Source organism: Castor canadensis, chromosome 2 (genome assembly GCF_047511655.1).
Source record: "Castor canadensis chromosome 2, mCasCan1.hap1v2, whole genome shotgun sequence".
In the NCBI taxonomy this organism is placed as follows: domain Eukaryota; kingdom Metazoa; phylum Chordata; class Mammalia; order Rodentia; family Castoridae; genus Castor; species Castor canadensis.
The window spans coordinates 139,409,014-139,429,064 of NC_133387.1; the positions used below are offsets into that span (position 1 = coordinate 139,409,014).

General features: G+C 35.3%; 1 protein-coding gene across 5 annotated transcripts; it reads left to right on the forward strand.

Annotated features, from left to right (window-relative positions):
* The first annotated feature begins 1,099 nt into the window (after window positions 1-1,099).
* On the forward strand, window positions 1,100-19,433 carry Dtwd1 (DTW domain containing 1). Of its 5 annotated transcripts, none has more exons than XM_020166136.2 (5): window positions 1,100-1,255; window positions 6,157-6,474; window positions 11,293-11,436; window positions 12,928-13,180; window positions 19,123-19,433. In XM_020166136.2, exons 2-5 carry the CDS (start codon window positions 6,163-6,165, stop codon window positions 19,368-19,370), a joined length of 957 nt encoding a protein of 318 aa, XP_020021725.1. In that variant the 5' UTR covers window positions 1,100-1,255; window positions 6,157-6,162; the 3' UTR covers window positions 19,371-19,433. The 5 variants fall into 5 exon arrangements, with proteins under 5 accessions (XP_020021725.1, XP_020021724.1, XP_020021723.1 ...); XM_020166135.2 differs by having other exon boundaries at window positions 1,127-1,282; XM_020166134.2 differs by having other exon boundaries at window positions 1,159-1,550.
* Window positions 19,434-20,051: the final 618 nt, after the last annotated feature.

Sequence of the window (20,051 nt, forward strand, 5' to 3'; positions counted from 1 at the left end):
GATTTCTCTACCCAGAAAGTTCATCTTTCCTCTTAAATCAGTGGCTTTCAAACTTTTCAGAATAGTGGACCATAAGAAACATATTATACACGCACAGCCTAGTGCATTCTAATTACATACATACACACACATATATATAATTTAAAAATTAAGCAACACAAAACTTCTCTAAGTGTCATGTACTGATACTTGCACTTTGTATTATTTCATTATTTAAAAATGTAGTTTTGACTAAAGAGATTTTCTTGCTTACAAGTGAGTCAAGACCTCCAACAATGGGTCCCAGAACCGTTTCCAGTTGAAAACACTGTCCTAAACTACAACCAATCGAGACCTTTCCCAAATCCAGTCAAGAAGCCTTCCTGAGCACTCTATTCCAAGCTCTTGAAATTCCTATCATTGATTAGATCATACTGTATTTTATGTACTAGTCATGCTCAACTCACTATCATAAGCACTTCCAGAGCTAGGTTCTGTCCTTTATCTTTCATTAAATTCAAAGGACAATGAATACATTGTTCAATATTTGACCACTGCTTGTAAATCACACATTTTCCCCCTCCCCGCCCCAGTATAGGGCTAAATCCTACAATTGTTAACATGAACTCCTTCTGTCAGGGTTTCTTTGGGGTGGGGCATAGGAAAATGATTTAATAATTTATGCACACATTATGCTTAATTTCAAATCGTAAAAAAGCACAGTAATGCCAACTCTATATGCGTGTTTTTAAGCAAACCAAGCCATTAACCTAAAAACTTTTCCTGGTAACTATACAGGGCTCGAAACTACTTATCATGATATAGCCATACAAAGAAATAGAATCAAGTTTGCATGACTACAGAATGTCGGGGACTGGTAAAACGGAAAGTGTTCTGAGATCAGTATTTCTTCACAACTCACTCCAGCTACCCATTGAAGCGTATTTTGAGGAACTTCGTCCCAGTTTTGAGGTCCTGGCCTTGACCTCCACCAGCGCCTCTCAAACGCGCGCCGCCGCCGCCTGACGCTGGAGCGTCTGAGGCGGGACTTCCGGGCCAACTCCTCTCTGAGCTCCTCCCGCGGGCTACCTTCGCCGCGGAAGTCTGCTCTACGTCCGGCCCTAGCAACTGTCCTAGCAACGGCCTGGCTCCTCCCACTGGTGTAGCTTAGAAAGAGCTCCGCTGGTCCGTGCGCGATCACAGCCCGGCGCGCCGCTCGCACTTGGGCGGAATGGAAGACTCGTGGAGCTGCGCGTGGATTCCGGGGGATGTACAGGTCTGAGTCTCACTCCGGTCCCCCGAGGTGATTTCCGCATCTCTGGGGACCAGTGGTCGACCCGAGCTGTGCTGCTTGAGGGACGTGAACCTTCTCTGTCAAAACCCTAGCGGATGTCGTGCTGGGGGTCACCTGCGAGGGCGACCCTGGTCTCTGCGCGGGAGCTTACGTTTTCAGGAACTTGCGGGCCCTTTGGGAAAAGGGCTCACTAATTAAGAACATTTTTTCCCCTAACAATGATTTTCGGTGCTTTCCACCCGTCCAGGGAAATCAAATCTGGCAAAGTCAGTCCCCTGTGAGCTCTTATTTCACTTTTAGTCTTGGGGGTGGTTTGCGGGAATTGGTAATCAGGGAAAGAGAAGCCTAGTTTAGACAGAGAAATGCGTGTACTGTGCAGCACATTTAACATATTAAGAGCACGGTTCCCTCTTAAGCAAAGGAGTTTGTTTCTTGTGTCTAAATTATTTCTTGGGAATGTGAGACAAATGAAGTATATTAACAATTTCAGGTTCCAGTTCCACGCAATTGCACAATAAAATTGATACTTAAGGTTGCAACATTTAAGGAAAGTTTTTGACTCCCAGTGTGCCGTGAAAAACAGCAAGACAGTCTGCATACCATATTGTGGTTGCTGTGGGAAAGATCACTAGTCCTGTATTTTAAAAATGATGGATTTCAAAAATTAGATATTGGATCTATCTATCTTTATATGTTATATGACTGAGAAGTTCTTAAGAATAACTCCAGAAAGAGGCTGGGGGAGTGGCTCAAGGGTTAGAGCATTTGCCTAGCAAGTAAGAGGTCCTGAGTTCAAACTGTAGTACCACCCCTGAAACAAACAAAAACAACTCCAAAAAGAAGATTTGAAATGGATTATATCTAGTACTGAATTGAGGGTAAGGGATTTTTAGGTAATGTTCTATTGGGAGGTGAATCAGCTTACAATAATGGGAAAGGTAGGAACCATTTCTATTGTTTTGGGGGAAAAAAATTGCCAGGCTGTGTAGGGCTCATAAAGGTAGTTTGTCAGGTATTTCAGTAATGAGATGCATACTGGATGTCTTTTTTTCAGGATAGTTTTAAATTAGTTAATGAACATTGAATTCGAGTACATAAGAATCAGGAATAGGTGAGATCAGGAAAGAATTCTGCTTTTGCAGAGTTGAAGTCTAGAAGGGGAGGTTCACTGAAAGGTACCTCTAAGTTAAGAACATTTTTCCATGTCAACTATGTGGAACCAATAAGAAGTACTTAGAAATAAAGAGGTGTGAGAGTGTCTTAGCTCATATATGAGTTGATAAAGAACTGAGTTAGAATCCCCACTTTGAGTCTAAAAACAGAAGGGGATATGCAAGGTAAAAATGATGTAACTTGGTGAATATAATTAGTTTTTCTTTGGAATTGGGTAGGAGTAAAAAAATATATATTTCCAGCCTAAGTTGCAGAATGCTGACTATACCATCAAGATGCTAAAACTATTGTTCCTTAGGAATACTTACCTGTCTTTTTGACCCCTACAACTCTAGCTATATTTCCCCTTACACATTTGATGTTAATAAGTATATTTCAAAGGCTTTGGATAAGCATATTTGCAAAAAATGATTTGTATACATTTGGGGCAGGCTGTTGGCTAGGTCAGGGCACATGCCTTAATCATATGGTTTCAGAGACCTTTAGAGAGAACTGTCCACATTCTACAACTATTGACCTCTTTTAGGTGGCTGCCTTTGCCATAGATGAAAGTCTGTAGGTGAAGTAGAAGGAGCCAGAAACACTTTCCTTTCACTACCTCACAGGTATTTGTGTTTGATTTTGTAGAGGAAGGTTATTTATATAAAGCTTCCTTAGTACCCATTTAGTTGTGTAGGTGGAAGACAAGTGAAATTCAGGATTATATTTCTGAGAAATCTCCAGAGAATGCACTTTGTGGGCTCTAGAATATTTCCAAAGACTCACTAGCAGTTTTCTGTTGAATGTCAAGCAGCCACATTGACTTTCATGGCATGCACAGGGACTGAAATTTTTAGCCCCTTTGCAGGGTGCTTGCAGAACTACTAGGTAGCTACTGAAATACCCATAGGAATGAAGTTAGATCTGATTAGTAGGGTCCAATATATTTGGATATCTGAATAAGTCAAAATTATTTCACCCTTAAAATGTTTCTCAGAAAGAACTTTAAGTGACATCAGAACAAACCCAAACCAAGATGAAACAGCTGCCTAAATACAGCAATGCAGGACTCTTTATTAGCTTGCTATAGCTGACACTTGGGCAAGAGAACCTCTGATTTCTGGGGACAAATAGGTTCTCTTTCCAAACTTTCAAGGCTTTATCTGTTTTAGAATTGATTTGTTATGTTAGGATTTCTTTTCTTGGATCTGTAAGTAGATTCTCCAAAAACACCTGAAATTGTGTGGGGAATTTTGGGTCCACATATACATTTTCTAGGGATAAGATAACAAGGTTTTCACATGATTCCTAAAGACTTCTGAGACAAAAAAAGGCAGCAGCTAAGTATGTTGTGCTCTCCTAGTTGCAAAAGGCATGTTTGCAAAGACAGATTGTTAGGCTGGTGGTTTTGAGTGTCAGAGGTAGGTAATGTTTTCCATTTGTGAGTCACGAAGAGGGATTACCATTATTAATTCTCTCTCTCTCTCTCTCTGTGTGTTTTTATCTCTGTCTCTTTGGCAGCACAGGATTTGAACTCAGAGCCTTACACTTGCTAGGCAGGTGCTTTTACCACTTGAGCCACTCCACCAGTCCAAAGTCTATTTCTGGTTTGTTTTTTTTTTTAAGTTCTTTTTTTGGTGGCACTGGGGTTTGAACTCAGGATCTCATGCGTGCTAGGCAGGTGTTTTTACCACTTTAGCCACTCTGCCAGACCTATTCTCAAGTAATACTTTCTCTGAGCAACTTTAAATGTAAAGTGTGCCTAAACAGTACCCAGCAAAAGTATTTGTACTATGTATTTTGTTGTTTTCTTTGGGTAAATTTGTAAGCACATTTTCCTTTTACTTCATTGACTGGCATTCTTTTCTTCACATCTCTTTATTTGGGTCTTAAGCTCACTAAAATTTAAAATCTGACAAAAAAAGAGCCAACTCTTAATGAATAATGAAATTAGCATTACAAACCTCTTGATAATAAGTTATGTTGTATTTTATGTTTCTCTGGTCTTTTTGTTCAAATTCTGTGTGGGAGACCACAGAAAACATTTCCTGTAGGAGTCACAGCATTTCTCCTGTTAATGTTTGTCCTGCACAGTTAAACACCATAATGCCATAGGCTCTACAGTAAGAATCATTTTACAGTTGTGGAATGCATAACAAATTAGTAGAGCCTCAGTCTCTTTTCTGCCTCGAAAGATGTCTTGCATCCAGGGTATGCGTTGGCAGCCCTCGTCCTCTTTGAAGAAAACATTAGCTGAGAAAGTTATTTTATTTTTAGTGCTAAAGAATCTCAATTGTGTGTATTTTTAAAAAGCACTATAAATTCTTATAGTGAGTGGATATTAATGTTACTGTGTATAATTTTATAATTACTAAGGTCATGTGTCTGACATTATGGAATATTGTACAGATTATAATTGGCAGTAGATATCTTTCATTTTTAGTGGCTATGTTATGTTTAGTATATGTTTTAGAGCATGTCTTTGTTAGGGAAGGGTCTTGTTTTTCTTCTGCTCTCGCACCACAATCAACATGGAAAACTCCTGTGACCTTAAAAGGTATGGAGATTTCATCCCCCCCAATAAGCAAGTAGTTCTGCAGCTGAAGCCAGCTGGGTATCCTCTCATTTAACTCATTTGTAATATTACCTGGAGGTAGTGTCAAGTCCCATGAGTTGAGGGTTCAGTCCCTAACACTTCCTCAATTTTACACCCAGTCACAACGGTCCCTTAAGAACTTCTTACTGACCAACTACAAATTGGGATTTCCAAAAGCCACTCCTCAGCTTTATTTAATTTTCTAACGTGGTCACAGAACTCAGGGAAATACAATACTTATATTTGCCAGTTTATTATAAATGTTATTTTAAAAGACACATACGTAGCCAGATGAAGCAATGCACAGGGAGTCTGGAAGGTTCCCCAGCTCAGTAGCTTTGTTGCTTCAAGGTGTCCCACCCTCCTGGCATGTAGATGAGTTCACCTTTCTGTGATCCTCTGTGTGTTCAGCTATGCAGAAGCTCCCAAACCCCATGTTTTATTTTTTAATGGAGACTATTGCATAGGAATGATTGTCAAATTGGGTGGAAATCTCAGCAAGTCCTGTCTGTCAGATTCCTTGTCATTCCTTACTTCTTTCAGGGTAAGGGGCAGAGTCCCTTCTGAAATGGGGGTCTTACGTTTACTATCAGACAAGTAGGTGGGAGAATTTAAGATTAGGGTTTCTATAGTCTACCCTGTTATGATACAGAATGTTGTTGTGTATGTGTGTCTGTGTGTAATACTACAATTTCCAACTAAATTTTACTGACATAACTGCAGATTTCTATTTTCATTGCATTTACCATGAGATTTAATGTTGTGTCATGCAATGTCAATTCAAAGTCAGAGTCTACAAAGTTCAGTCGAAACCTGGCTGATTCATGAAACCAATGAATTCCTAATATTTATAAAGCAAAATTGCCATCTCTGGAACAAAAAGAACTCTAGAAAAATGGACTCTGAGTGCCTGAACTTTGTATTTGATATAATTTTTAAATATTTTTTATATTCTTTATTTTATATGTTAATACATACCAATTTAATGGTTTCAAAACTTGCTAAATTTGTTAAGTACTAAAAACTTATTAATTAAAATAAGTACTAAAACTGTTGTAAATTCAAGTGATCAATAGTTTAAAATGTTTCCTGTTTTTATTTTGCTCTGCCTCCCCCACTTTTTCTTTTTTTACAGTGACCTATGTTACGTGTTTTTGGAATAGTTCTTAAACTTTGGTTTGAAGGAAGAATGTCTGTTACTACATCTGTATTTCTTGAAGAAAGCAAAGGAAATAATTCACATTTTGTGGAAAGAAGTCAGTCACAGGCTGTTTTTATAGCAGCAGAAGATCCACTTCAAAACTTATGCTTAGCATCTCAAGAAGTTCTTCAAAAAGCTCAGCGAAGTGGGAGATCAAAGTGTCTCAAATGTGGTGGCTCAAGGATGTTCTATTGCTATACGTGTTATGTCCCTGTTGAAAATGTGCCTACTGAACAGATTCCATTTGTGAAGGTTAGTAAGAAGTTTATTGTTTGAAAGTAAGAAAATGGATTTTAAAAAGATGTTTTACATATGCCTGTTCTAATATAACTGATGCTTGATAAATAGTGTCAAGAAAATGAATTGTTTTAATGAAAAATTCAATCCTGCAAAACTTGTCTATGGAAAAACACTTTCTTGTCTATGGAAAAACACTTAGGTTTTAGGTCTGAAATAAATGGTATAGTTTTTAATGAAATAATTAAAAAATTTATTTATAATACAGGAAAAAGTCTGGTATGAAAAAGACAAGTGTATAGACTTTCCTGAAGAAGCTTTAAAAACTTCCTTAGGCCCTTGGTCTGCGGCTGGAGAAAGCACTATCCTAATAGAACTAGGATTGATTTTTTTTTGCCTTGGCTTATGTGACTTAGCCTCAGACTATATGATGAGATGGAACAGATGTCAATGCTCTAAACTAAACTAAAATTTAAGACTAAGTCGTATTCATTGGGCTGTTTTGTAGTTTTTGTGAGTTTAAGCTAGATTTAAAAGTTGATTTGAATTGATTGCTTACCTTTATGGTTTTTGATGCTTGTCAGGACTACTTTTTGTATTTATTTATTTTTTGGTGGTACAGGGGTTTGGACTCAGGGTCTCACACTTGCTAGGCAGGCACTCACACTTGCTAGGCAGGCACTCTACCATTTGAGCCTCTCCACCAGCCCAGGGACTGACTACTTTTTATATAGGTGAAGTGTCCATACATCATCCTCTACATAATAGAAGCATTTACTGCATATGTATTAACTTCTCTAGCACTGAGCTGAATGTTATGAGTAAATCAAACAATATATAAAATGTGATTGGTATCTATTAGAACTTTTAGAGTGATGTTCTACACATTGTCTCGTTAGAATTTACCAGTAAGAATATAAATTGCAGTTACATTCTTAACTACTTGTAGTGATTTAAAGTTTATTTAAATTTGTACTATGTAAAACATTTTAACACTCATTTTGTTACTTGAATTTCAATTTAGACTATAGGTAATCTTGGCAAACCCTTGGTTTCCACAGGGATCTAAAATCACATGTACAGACAAGAAAATGTTACTGGCCAAGAAAGGGAAATATCTTCATAGCTTACTCAGAAAAGCCAAGAGCTTGAGCTTAATAATTCTTCTTAATTTTTCCATTACTTGATTTTTCAATTAAAGTTTTTCAAACGTACAGAATTATTACATCTTAAATTATAGGAGTGTCACATCTCAAATTATAGTTTTTGAAATATACATAGAATTATTCTATCTTCTATATATTCTATCTTCTATATATGTCACACCCAGATAAAGAAAGTAGCTCATTAGAAGTTTTATCTTAAGATATATTGTGCCCCAAAAAGGATTTCAGATTAGATTTCAGATTTCAGATTAGAAATTGCAAAATGTCAATATGTTTATAGGGCTGATGTTTTCATAGAAATTTAGTAACAGAGGATTATTTTCCAAATCAGTGGACCAATATCCACTATTTGATAGAAGTGATTCAAAACACTATGCCAAGTATTTGATCAACTCTGAATGGTTTAGACTGTGCAATTTCTAAAGTGTTTTTTCCTTAGTGGCCAAATATAAAATTTGATAAATATCTCTATCTCTACCATCCATCTATCTATCTATATCTACCTACCTACCTACCTACTTACCTACCTACCTACCTACCTGCCTATATATCTGTATGTAATAGAACTCTCTACAAAAGATCTTTCTAATGTATCCATATTTTTTACCAAAATTTTCAACATTTGGTTTTAGATATCCTTCTTTGTAAGGAAGTTAAGTCTGTCCCTCTCAAGCTTTAAATTTTAGTCTAGGAAATGAATTCATGAATTTATTCATAAATACTTATATTTTAATGCAGAATATGATTTTTTAAAGCCATGAAGAATGCATGAGTAAAGATGGTTGGTACTCTTGGCATTGTTTAAAAAGGAGAGGAAAAAGTCAGAAGGTAAAAGAAAACTTCAACTTTATTAGAGTCCTACTTTCAAAGACTTTAAAAGACTTTCTGTGTCCTTTTTGAGAAAGATGATAATCACATACAAATGTGCTTAGATCTTCCTGCTAATGGTATATTGACATTATTTGGGCAAAAAGGGTCATAACAAATTTCTTGTAGAAAACATAGACTTTAGAAAACAGGTTGATACTCTATACATATTTGGAAACAGAACATCTCTGCTCAGATTGCCCTCTGTTGAGCATATTAGTGTTTACTCTATACTCTGTCATTTTTTAAGCTGTCTCTTCTATAAAACATGTCAACTAGAATACAAGCGTGTGTTTCCATAATTTGATTTCTTTCTATGCTTTGGTTTCATAGTGTAAGAAATTTTATTGAAAGTATGTTTGGTGGTGTTGTAAAAAAAAAAAAAAGAAATTTTATTGAGAACTAAGAATTGGGTCTTGAGATTGCAAATTTTGCATAATTATCTTATTGGAGTCCATAAAACATTTATTGTGTAGTTTAAAAATAGACTGTGTACATGATTTGTAAAATTCACTAGTAACATTCAGTTCTGTGTTCTAGATACTAATTATATCATTTAAAGATAGCCATCTGGTCAGAAATGTTGGTGATAGCCCTTGGAATTTTCAACTCTACTCTTCAACTGTATTAGAAAGTCAGTTTTATTAGTAATAGAATGTTGGAGCCAGCAATGGGACCTTGCCTGTGTGAGTTGGTACCTGGCCTTGTGAGAAAGCTCCAAGGAACTGGGGCAAAAGTCTCAGACCAAACTCTGCCTGTGTGAGTTGGCGTCTGGCCTTGTGAGAAAGCCAGACATACAGAAAAACAATATTCAAGGTTCCCAGATGGCTTCATGTCCTTCAGATGTAAACAAGAAGGTTATGTTGACTGTGTGCTTCTCCTGCTTCTCTGTTCCTGTTTTAAAGGCGACATAACAAAGAGTTAATTTTAACTGTGCTTCTCTGTGCTAATGTAACCTTGACACATAATACTTGGCATGCTTTTTCTGACTAAATGCTCTCTGTGTAAAAGGAGTTTATAAAAAGCAATATATACTTCATTAAAGTGGCTATTGAGCAGGACTTAGTATTCCCCTCATCTTTTTATGGCTTTAGTCACCCAGGTTCCATCGGTAAATGGCATTACAATAGAATACTTTGTCACAATCTTCTTTCTTTCCCTCCTCCTCTCCCCTCCTCTCTCCCTTCTCCCCTTTTTTCCCCTCCTCTCCTCTCCTCTTCTCATTCCTACCTTGCTTGTGCTACTTAAATGGTAAATTTTCTGTAACTAGAAGTTGTTTGATAATTTGAAGCAGTTGGCCTGAAGTTATAAATGATCACTGGGCCTAAATGAGAAAGGTAGGAGATAATGGTGTTTGAAGTACTTACTTGTAGGCCAGCATCCTTCTCGTGTATGGTATTTGTATGATGTACACAACAATATATATTAACCTTAAAATAATTATTCTGAGTTGCAGTATATGTTGAGTATATACTGTACGATTCCATTTATATAATTCTGGAAAACACCAACTAATATAAAGTGATAGCTCTTAATGGTTGCCTGAAGATTAAGCATAATGGTTAATGGGAAAGGGAGGACTTTTGGTAGTTGCATATCATAATATTAATTACAATGACTGGTTCACAGGTATAATTTATGCTAAATGTTAATGTTTTATAGAGTTAAAATATATGCAGTTTAAAACACAAGAAAAACAATTTTGCATTCTAGAGTATCACAGCTGTGTGCCCCAGGATAAATTCTTAGAATATGCTTGCATAGAATGGAATGAGGAGCTAGAGATGAAGCACAGTACCTAGCATTTAAAAATAAAAAAGGCTGAGACGTGGCTCAAGTGGTAGAGCACCTACCTGATAAGAGCAAAGCACTGAGTTCAAACCTCACTACTGCCAAAAAAAAAAAAAAGTCTTTCAAAGTATGAATGGAAGAACCCATCTGAAGAGGACTTACTATATATATATGATTATTAAAATGAAAAATTAAGTCATATCCCCCATATGTATATTAATATATATTAATATATTAATTTTTCATCTTCATAATCATGAATGAATACAGGACTTGTAAGGCATCTTAAAGAGAGCTAAATCAAACAAATCAAAGTAAAATAATAGAAAAATGTAACTCAAGAAATCCAAGAGAGTAGGGCACAATTCATAACAAGTAATGAACAAATAATGTCTATTAAGGGAAATTTGGCAAAATAATTTTGAAAATAGCTGTTTGTGATATAAGGATCACACCTCCTGTACCTATTCTATTGTTGTTTTTCCAGTTGATAATTTATTTTGTGCTGCTGAAAATCATGATGCTCCTAATAAAAAACAGTACCTTTGACTTGAAAGGATATATAAGGAACACAATTTCAACTTGAATTTTAAATCTGAAGTATTGTTCAAACTTGCATTTCCTTTTAAAACAGTATAAAATAAACAAGCTTAGAGTTCATAGGAGTTTTTTAAATGTTCTTGGCATGGATACTGAAATGTGAGGAATTGGGCTTGATACCCAGATACTATAACTTAAACGAATGTAACATTGGATCTCTGCTTAGGAACAGATTCATGTTAAGTGAGTTGAAAACAGTTGATAACAATATTGAAGAAGGAAGTTGGGGTTGCTTTATAACTTCACCATTCTTAATATTCTGGTCTAGAAAAGTATGACTTTAAACTATGTACATGTATATGTACGTATGTATGAACTTAGTGGGAGCTTGCTATCTAGCTTTCAGGGTTTTTCTTAATAAAAATTAGAATTTTTATATTCATTTGGTTCATCTATTTTTTTGCTTTAGCTGCCATTGAAGATTGACATTATTAAACATCCAAATGAAACAGATGGCAAAAGCACTGCTGTACATGCAAAACTCTTAGCACCTGAATTTGTGAATATTTACACATACCCTTGTATTCCAGAATATGAAGGAAAGGACCATGAGGTAAGCAGCTTATTTCTTATAATTCTTCACATTGAATATAAAATAAATTTTCATCTCCATTGTCTTTCTGAACTTACTTGAACATCATTTAATATTTTTCTTAATCTAGTATAATGCTCCTGGAACATTAAAAGTATGGGTTACTTCATTGATTTCTTCACAGCTAAGCTATTATGTTGTTTTGAGTCTTCTGCTAAATTTTTATAATTATTATGCCTTACTTTTTCAAGATTTTACTCTTTGCCAATATTATTATTCCTACTTTTCCTCCCACCTCCCCAATAATTCTCCTGCCTTTATTGCATTAGATGGTCTAATTTGATGCAGACTAGGAGACCAAATTACAAATGTTGGAATGCCTCTAAAAGAAGAAAAGAATGAATGAGTTTAGGGAGTCTTCCTAAATCAAGAGCTTAGTAATAGTCTTTATAATTCTTCTTTTGGCTGCTCAGATGTCTTCCTTGTTTATTTCTAGATTCTTAATTGGTTTTCACACAGTGTATCACATTGGTGAGATGTTACTAGTCTTCTTGCTGAAAAATAATTTTAAATAGATCTCAAAAACTTAGGCATTGGGTACTTGTGAAAGAAGCATATTGATTTCATAAGAGCCATTTGTGAGTGTGGGTAACATAGAACAAAATTAAAAATTAATATATTAATTTGTTTCAGAACGAACTTGGGAAATTTTTATTTTACTTTCCTGTCTATCTATCTATCTATGTATGTATACATATATATAATATATGTATGTATACATATATATAATATATGTATGTATATATATGCATACGTATGTGATTTTTCTTTCTGTCTTTCTATATTTGATTTAATTTATATGAAAAGTTGTTTGTAAATAATATGTGGTTTGGTCTAGGAATATATTTGTATTTCCTTCTGTGGTCAACTATATACCTTTTATCCTTTTATGTTAATTAAATAGAATATACTGTGCTAGACTCTTTTTTTTATTTTTGAGACAGTGTACGTAGTCCAATCTGGCTTTGAACTTGAGATCCTTCTGCCTCTGCCTCCTGAGTACTGGGGTTACAGGCATGCACCACCATGCTCTACTGTGCTATACTATTTAGCCCTGCCTTAGTAATGGCTATAAAGGCCCATTACACCATTTTGTTTTATCTTTGCTTATTACATAAGTGAGAATGGCATTTAATCATTGAATAGCTTTCAGTGGTTCTTTTATTGTAAGGCATGATACACTTTGTCATTTTATTTTATAAAATATTCATTATTTGATTCAAGGTATTATTAACTTGGCCTAATTTTGAAGTCACACTTTTCAGTACTATAATATGATTATAAATTATTAGGAAAGAGTCAGAACTTTATATTGAAGAAACGTATAATAGAACCAATGAAATGCTTATTTCTCAGCTATTCAATATATTTTTTTCTTAAAGTGTTAAGTCAATCAGAATTCATGTTGAGGATCTCATTAGTACACAGCTAACCTGAGTTTCTTTATTTTAGGTTGCTCTTGTTTTTCCTGGACCTCAGTCTATTTCAATAAAAGATATTTCTTTTCATCTGCAAAAAAGGATTCAAAATAAAGATAGAGGCAAAAATGATGAGCCTGACAAGCCATGTTTTAAACGCAAGAAAACTGAAGAACAGGAGGGTTGTGATTTGAATGAGGGCAAAGGCACAACATTGAAAAAAATTATCTTTATAGATAGCACCTGGAACCAAACAAACAAAATACTCACTGATGAGCGACTTCAAGGTAGGAAAAATATGTTTTTTGGATTATTCCTTTCCAACTTTTATTTTGAAAAACTTCAAACTTACAGAAAAGGTGAAAGAAGAGTTGCATAGAATATCTATACATTTCCCAAATTTCCTTTTTTCCTCTTTATATATTATGTGTATACATGTATTTACATATGCATATTTTGGGTTGAAATATGTATTTGCAGATGCATATTTTGGGTTGAAATATGTATTTGCAGATGCATATTTTTGGTTGAACTATTTGAAAGCAAGTGGCAGCCTTTGCAACACTTTACCTTTAAATACTTAAGTATATATCTTTTTAAGAATAAGGATATTCTCTTGCATAATAAATATATTAGTATTTCTCCTAAGAAAATTAATAAAGAGTCCACAATATCATCTAATATGCAGTCTATTTTTCAAATTTCCCAAATTGATCCAAAAATGTCTTTTGTAGCTTTTTTCCCCCTTGATACAGCATTTAAACTTCTCACATTTCACTTGGTTATTATATATATCTTTAGTCTCTTAATTTAGAACAGTTCTCTATTTTTGTTTTTCATGGCTTAAGTTTTTGTGAAGTGGGCAGTTGTCTGAATGCCTCATGATTAGGGTCAGTGTAAGTATTTCGGCTAGGATATATATAAGGATAAATCCAGGGTTGTCTGTGACTATTCCAGTTTTTTAATCTATTATTTGGTAGAATTATTAATAGCGTATCCTTTTACTGTCAGAAATGAACCTTTAGCTGATCAATTGTATGGTTAAGGAATTCATACATGTAGTTATATTTGTTACATTAAATCAAGTTGTTTCATTGTTTGTGATAATTGATTATTTGATTGCCAGATTTTTCCATTATGAAGGTTTATTTTTCTATTTATAATCAGTAATAATCTGTGGAGTGATACTTTTCAGGCTATGTATAGACTGTTTCTCAACAACTTTTTAAGCATTGGTCATTGCTTAAATCAGTAGCTACACTGAGAATTGAAAAATGGCACAATTTTTAATTATATTGTTTCTTCTACATGTGTTAGCTGCCTTTTTTTCTTTCCTTTCTTCCTTCCCTCCCTCGCTCCCTCCCTCTCTCTTTCTCTTTCTTTGTTCTTGTTCTTGCTTTGAGAGGTCTTACTATGTCTGGTCCCCAACCTGTGGGCTAAATAGCTGGGACTATAGGCACCAGGCTACCTTGCTGATTAACTGACATTCTTACATAAAGGACAGCTTCTTTTTTCCCCTGTTCTTTTTTCCTTTCACGCACACTTCTTTTCAAGATCACTAATCTTAATGATTTTATTTATAATTCAATATGGTGTAATTTCTCATGATTCTATACTTTTTGATGCTCAAATTGTCTCAAATTTCACCATTGGGAACCTTTCAAGTCCTTTGTGGCACAGCTTCATTAGTTTTTCTGGTGCAACAGGAGATCTCAAATCTGCTAGTACTTTTTTCTGCTTCATACCTGGAATTGATCATTTTTCTAAAGACCTTAGTTCCTTTAAGAAGGAAATGATACTAAAAACTAATCTGGTAAATTGATTACCACTTGGATGTCATTGCTTCAGGGGACAGAGCTAAGGAAAATAAATATATATGTATCATGACTTCACATAGTCTTGTTTTAGGTTTAATATTACAGGAATTTTATTTCTTTTGTTTTATATTTGTATTTCTTTCTCTCTTGAGTGAAATGCTTAATCTTAAATAACAGTGGTTTAAAAGTTACTTTACTTCCCAAGTAATACAACTAGTCATTTGAAGAATAGGAACTCATGCTGCCTCTCTTGTTTCCTTATATCTTGCTTAGTTCTTCAGGTTTTCTCAGTAGTTTCCTTAAAAGATTTACAGTTTTGTTTGTTTGTTTTTTCCCAGTTGTTTGATGACTTTCTGTATGATTAGAAGGCAAGAGAACTACCTAGCTGGTATTAGGCAGTTGCCAAAAGGTTTAGCATGGGAGCTCTCCTAGGCTATTGTTAGAAATGTAAATCATCTAGAAGAGAAAATTTGAGGCATTTGATTGCAGACTGATTTGTGTTCATCAGTCCCAAGCTAAAGTGACAACACTCCATTTAGCTAGCTTTATTTATATAGTTTATACCTCTGAGATACCCATACATGTTAGTAAAGTTAGTAAGGTTGCTTTGGCAATTTGTGTTTGTCTATATGTGTGAGACACGGGGCAGGGAAACTACAGAGCATAGTACCTTTGAAGAATTTTGTTACTGATTTTTAAAGAAAGACAAACCCCTAATGCCCTTGTTCTTTGAAAAAGGAAGAGGGAGCACCGCCAGCTCCATTCCCTTAGATGTTTACAGCAGCAACATACCTCTCAGTTTAGAAGGTTTTCTGGGCTGTTTTTCTTTATTATTACCTTATATGGTAATTGCAAGTATCAACTGAAAAATTATAAGTAAAAATACTTGAAAAGGCTATAAATGGAATGATTCTGGCATCATCCAAAGTCTGCTTCTGTTTTAAGTTTGCCTAAAATCAAATTTCTGTAAAAGATTTCTGTTATTCCTTCATAGTTCACATAGAAAGCATGTTTCAATTCTGTGTTAGATCACAACTTTTTTTTTGTTTTGATTTTTTTGAGGTACTGAGGTTTGAACTCAGGACCTATAAGTTTGCTAGGTAGGAGCTCTACCACTTGAGCCACTCTGCCAGCCCTAGATCACTCACAGCTCTTAAAAGGGGTTTCTGAATCCCTTTAAATCATGAAATAAACACATTTCCAAAGGCAGGCTTCTACTTATGTCCTAACTCACTCCCCTCCCTATGGCTCCTCATTGCAGTACAGGGATTAATTGGGGCTTTGCACATATTTATAACCTGTATATGTGTGAAATACCAGTTTCTGGATAAACCAAGTTACTTCCACAAGAAATAATCTATGTGTGTTGTAAATCATTGGCTTAAGGTTTTAAATCATTTCATCATTTGGTGGAGTTAAGCTGAACAAACTAACTCAGTAAAACCACATATGTAATGTATTAGAATTTACATTTCCATTTTCTTATTATGGATGCTGAGGTTAAGAACTCTTAACAATGGATGTTTCACTGTCAAAATAAAACACTGGAAGGTGGAATGCCTAATTTAATTATAAAAAGTCAGCTGGAAACTACAAGTGTAGAGTGATATAACATTCTTGAAGATTCACCACAGGAAGCTTTGAGAAAATGGGAAGGAAAGATAGCTTCCTTTTGTAAGAGGGGTCAAAATGATTAAAAATGACACTGTACTTTAATTTGTTGCAAAAGTTAGTCGGCTGTTTCTCTTACTTTTGACTGTATTGATACAACCTTTGAAGTGGTACTTTTGTTCATCTTATAAGCATTCTCACTGTGTCATTTGAGAGTCTAAGTCATATACAGACACTCATCTACTTGCATAGGGTTTACATCCCAATAAGTATTTTAAAATATTAAGTTGAAAATGCTGTTGATACACTTAACCTACATTCATGTCATAGCTTAGCAATACAGTCTCCTCTAGAGCATCAGTTGTTTACTCTCCTGATCTCATGGCCAACTGGAAGCTGCCTCTCTGTTGCTGCCCAGTACCTCAGCAGGTCATCATTCTGCATATCACTAGCCTGGGAAAAGAGGACAGTGGGGAGTGGATTAAAGCCTATGAGAACTGGACACAAGCAAGGCGAGATGCAGTTAATTGCTTTTACCTGTAGGCCGAGATAGGCACAGCCCCTGGCCATGAAGCAGGGAAAGGCAGAACAGCTGCCTCTGCTAAGCTGTGTTCAGAGAAGGAGAAACACAGGTTTCTCCTGTTACAATGTCACGCCCAGCCCCATGGCTCCACCCTGTTCGCTGCTATAAAAGACCCCTGAAGGAGGAAAAGAGGCTTTTGCCTTTTGAGACTTTACTTTGGGCTTTTGTTTTGGGGGGTTTTACTTTGGGCTTTTGTTTTTGGGGGTTTTACTTTGGGCTTTTTGGTGTGGGAAGCTTTTGGAAGGGAAAAGAGTTATTGAAGGGAAAATGTTAAAGAGGGGTTGATAGAAAGTCTGCACTGAGAACTTTAACATAGGTTTCAGAAAGCAAAGCTGAGAAAGAACTTCATACATAGGCCTTAGGAAAGCTAAGGCTAAAGAAAAGACAAAGAGAACATGGGACAGTGCACAGTGCAAGTCTAAGGACCAAGACTTTAAGAGTTATGCATATGCAGGTTGGGCTGTTTGCAAGTTTGAGCACTGAGGCTTTGAGAGAGCTTAAGAGAAATGGGACAGTGCAAGCCTAGGGGCAAAAGACTTTAAGGGCAATTGAGCTAAAGATAAGCTAAGCACAAACATGGAACAGTGTGAGCCTAAGGAAAGAGGTTTTAAACAAGGTTTTAAAGAAGGTTTTAGAAGCAAAGTTTTAAAGAACTGCAAGGAGCAAGGCCTTAAAGAATCAAGATAGAGAAAAAGAAGCAATGAGGGTTGTGCGTTCCAGCCAAGCGCACAACACACCTCACCCCAAAGTTCTGTCTGTCTGTCTGTCTATCCTGTATCTTTTCTAAAATCTCCAGTTGCCTCCAGTTAAGCCCAGTTAGGTCAAGTAATAACCAAGGCGAGAGAGAGAAAAGCTTGCTTCAGCAAGGGAGGGAGCATGAGAAACAGCGCCCCCTTCAGAGGACAATTGGAAGGATGGTTTCTACTGAACATGCATCATTTTCAGACCACTATAAACTGGAAAAAAAAATAAGCCACATGTCTAAGTCAATAATTGTAGTACCTCATTCAGTCCTCACAACAAGAATATGAGGTTAGGTTAAGAATTTCATACTCATTTTGCAGTTGAAGTAATTTAGGCAACAATTTTGGAAGGAAAAGCTATCTGTAAATCTCTGCTTTAAAAGTTACTGGTTGCCAGATATACTAGCAAAAGAAAAATTTAAATGTATGTTGAATTTTAAATAAGTATTATTTTTTAATATAATCTAACATATATGTATTTCAAACTTTTAAAGGTTCTTATATATTTTCCAGCAATTTTTAAAAACAGATTGGGTTAGTGGTGATAACCACTAAGTCTTCATTTCTGTATTTAACATCTTTAGAACAATTAGAAATGTTAGAGAAACCAAAACACTTTGTTAAGTCATCTTTAATTTGTTTTTTATAAATTATGCTGATGATGTCAGAATCCTATGTTAAGATTTTAACTGTATTGTCTGTATAAACAGGCTTTTAGACATTTGATGTAACAGTAGGAAATCATTGATGACTGAAGTTCCTGATTGGCCAGTGGATCAATTTTGATGCTAACTTCTCTCTTTACTATTTTATAAGAAGATATGTTAAAAGTGGTAAATATAGCGTGAGTCTGACCACGGGTCTAAGGAACTAAGAGCATTCTGGGCTTGCATGCTGGTAAATGAGTCGTAAGAGATTAGCACTGCTTCATTAATCATTTCCTCTTGAAATGTCCGAGAGCAAGGCATCTAGTTCACTTTATCATTGAAGTTCTGACGCATGGACATGAGCTAAAGAAATAACTCTAGGTATCTGCTCACAAAGATACAGGCTAAAAGTGAACTTTTACTTTACCATTAAGCTGCCCATCTCTCTTAATGAGTTTTGGAGTGACATTTTAAAAATCAGTTTTAGTAAATGAAACTCTTGAAAATTGGTGAATTTAGTACTGCAACAGGTTAAAACTGGAAAAGACTCTGGTAGATAGAAGATGGAAACAAATGAAGAACTTAAAGTTAACTACATTTTGCTACAAGGTCTAAGACTGGGAGGTGACTGTCCTGGGTAAGATTTCATTCTGTGTTATGTTGCTTCTTTATGTACCATAATGCACTTAAGATAAATTCCTGGTTGGAATCAGGATTGAAGGGATTTACCTGTACTATTTTTTTTAATCCTTAAAATAATTAAGAAAAATCATTATTATTGTGCCAACTCTATACAGCATATTTACATTTTTCCTTTTTTTTTGGCAGGGTTGTTACAAGTTGAATTGAAAACAAGGAAAACTTGCTTTTGGCGCCATCAAAAAGGGAAGCCAGATACTTTCCTCTCCACAATCGAAGCCATTTATTACTTTCTAGTAGACTACCATACTGACATATTAAAAGAGAAATACAGAGGACAATATGACAATCTTTTATTTTTCTACTCTTTTATGTACCAGTTGATAAAGAATGCCAAATACGCTGGAGATAAAGAATCAACAAAACTTACCCATTAGTTAACAAGTCATCTGTCATTTTATTTTTCTAAAATTAATAAACTTATAGTCGTACTTCACTTATTCTAGAGAAATAGTCTTGTGTATCATTCACTTTACCTGATCTTTTTAGAAAGGAAATTGTGCCTCAGGCAATTTTTCAATATAGAGTTTATTGAAAAACTTAGTTCAGAAGTGATTTTTTCAATTTGGCATATCAATTGTGTTGCTACATTTTAATATAATGTATTATATTTATGTAATTATAATTTGATGTCAGCTTAGAGATCTTATCTTTTCACATGTACTCACCACCACCTTGGGACCGAGATGAGGTCAGAATCTTTTTGCTGAAAAAAAATGTTAGGTGATTTGCTTGAGGTTAGTGACACACACAGGCAAAACGAGTTTCTTGTGCTGTTTCTCAAAGTTCACACTGTGATGGACATTTCATATCTGCCTGGCATTTTTCTTTCTTAGGGGAAAGTGCTAACAATCATGTGATCCTGACTTAAGGATGAACATAGGACCTAGTTGAGCAAGCTAAGTGCCCCAACTCTTCCTGAACACAGTGACTGATCCAAAGATGAGCACATGACCCAACTTTGATAAGTATTATGGATGCTGTAGGAAATGCAGTTAAATTTTCAAAAGGTAATATGGTACAGTGGTTAAATGCACAGACTGTGAAACTAGACAAAG

Excerpts from the sequence above, each read along its gene's own strand:
- Dtwd1 (XM_020166136.2), top strand. The coding sequence starts at position 6,163 with ATGTTACGTGTTTTTGGAATAGTTCTTAAACTTTGGTTTGAAGGAAGA. Across the intron at positions 6,475-11,292 it reads AACAGATTCCATTTGTGAAG|CTGCCATTGAAGATTGACAT; the intron begins GTTAGTAAGAAG and ends TTTTTGCTTTAG. Across the intron at positions 13,181-19,122 it reads CACTGATGAGCGACTTCAAG|GGTTGTTACAAGTTGAATTG; the intron begins GTAGGAAAAATA and ends TTTTTTTGGCAG.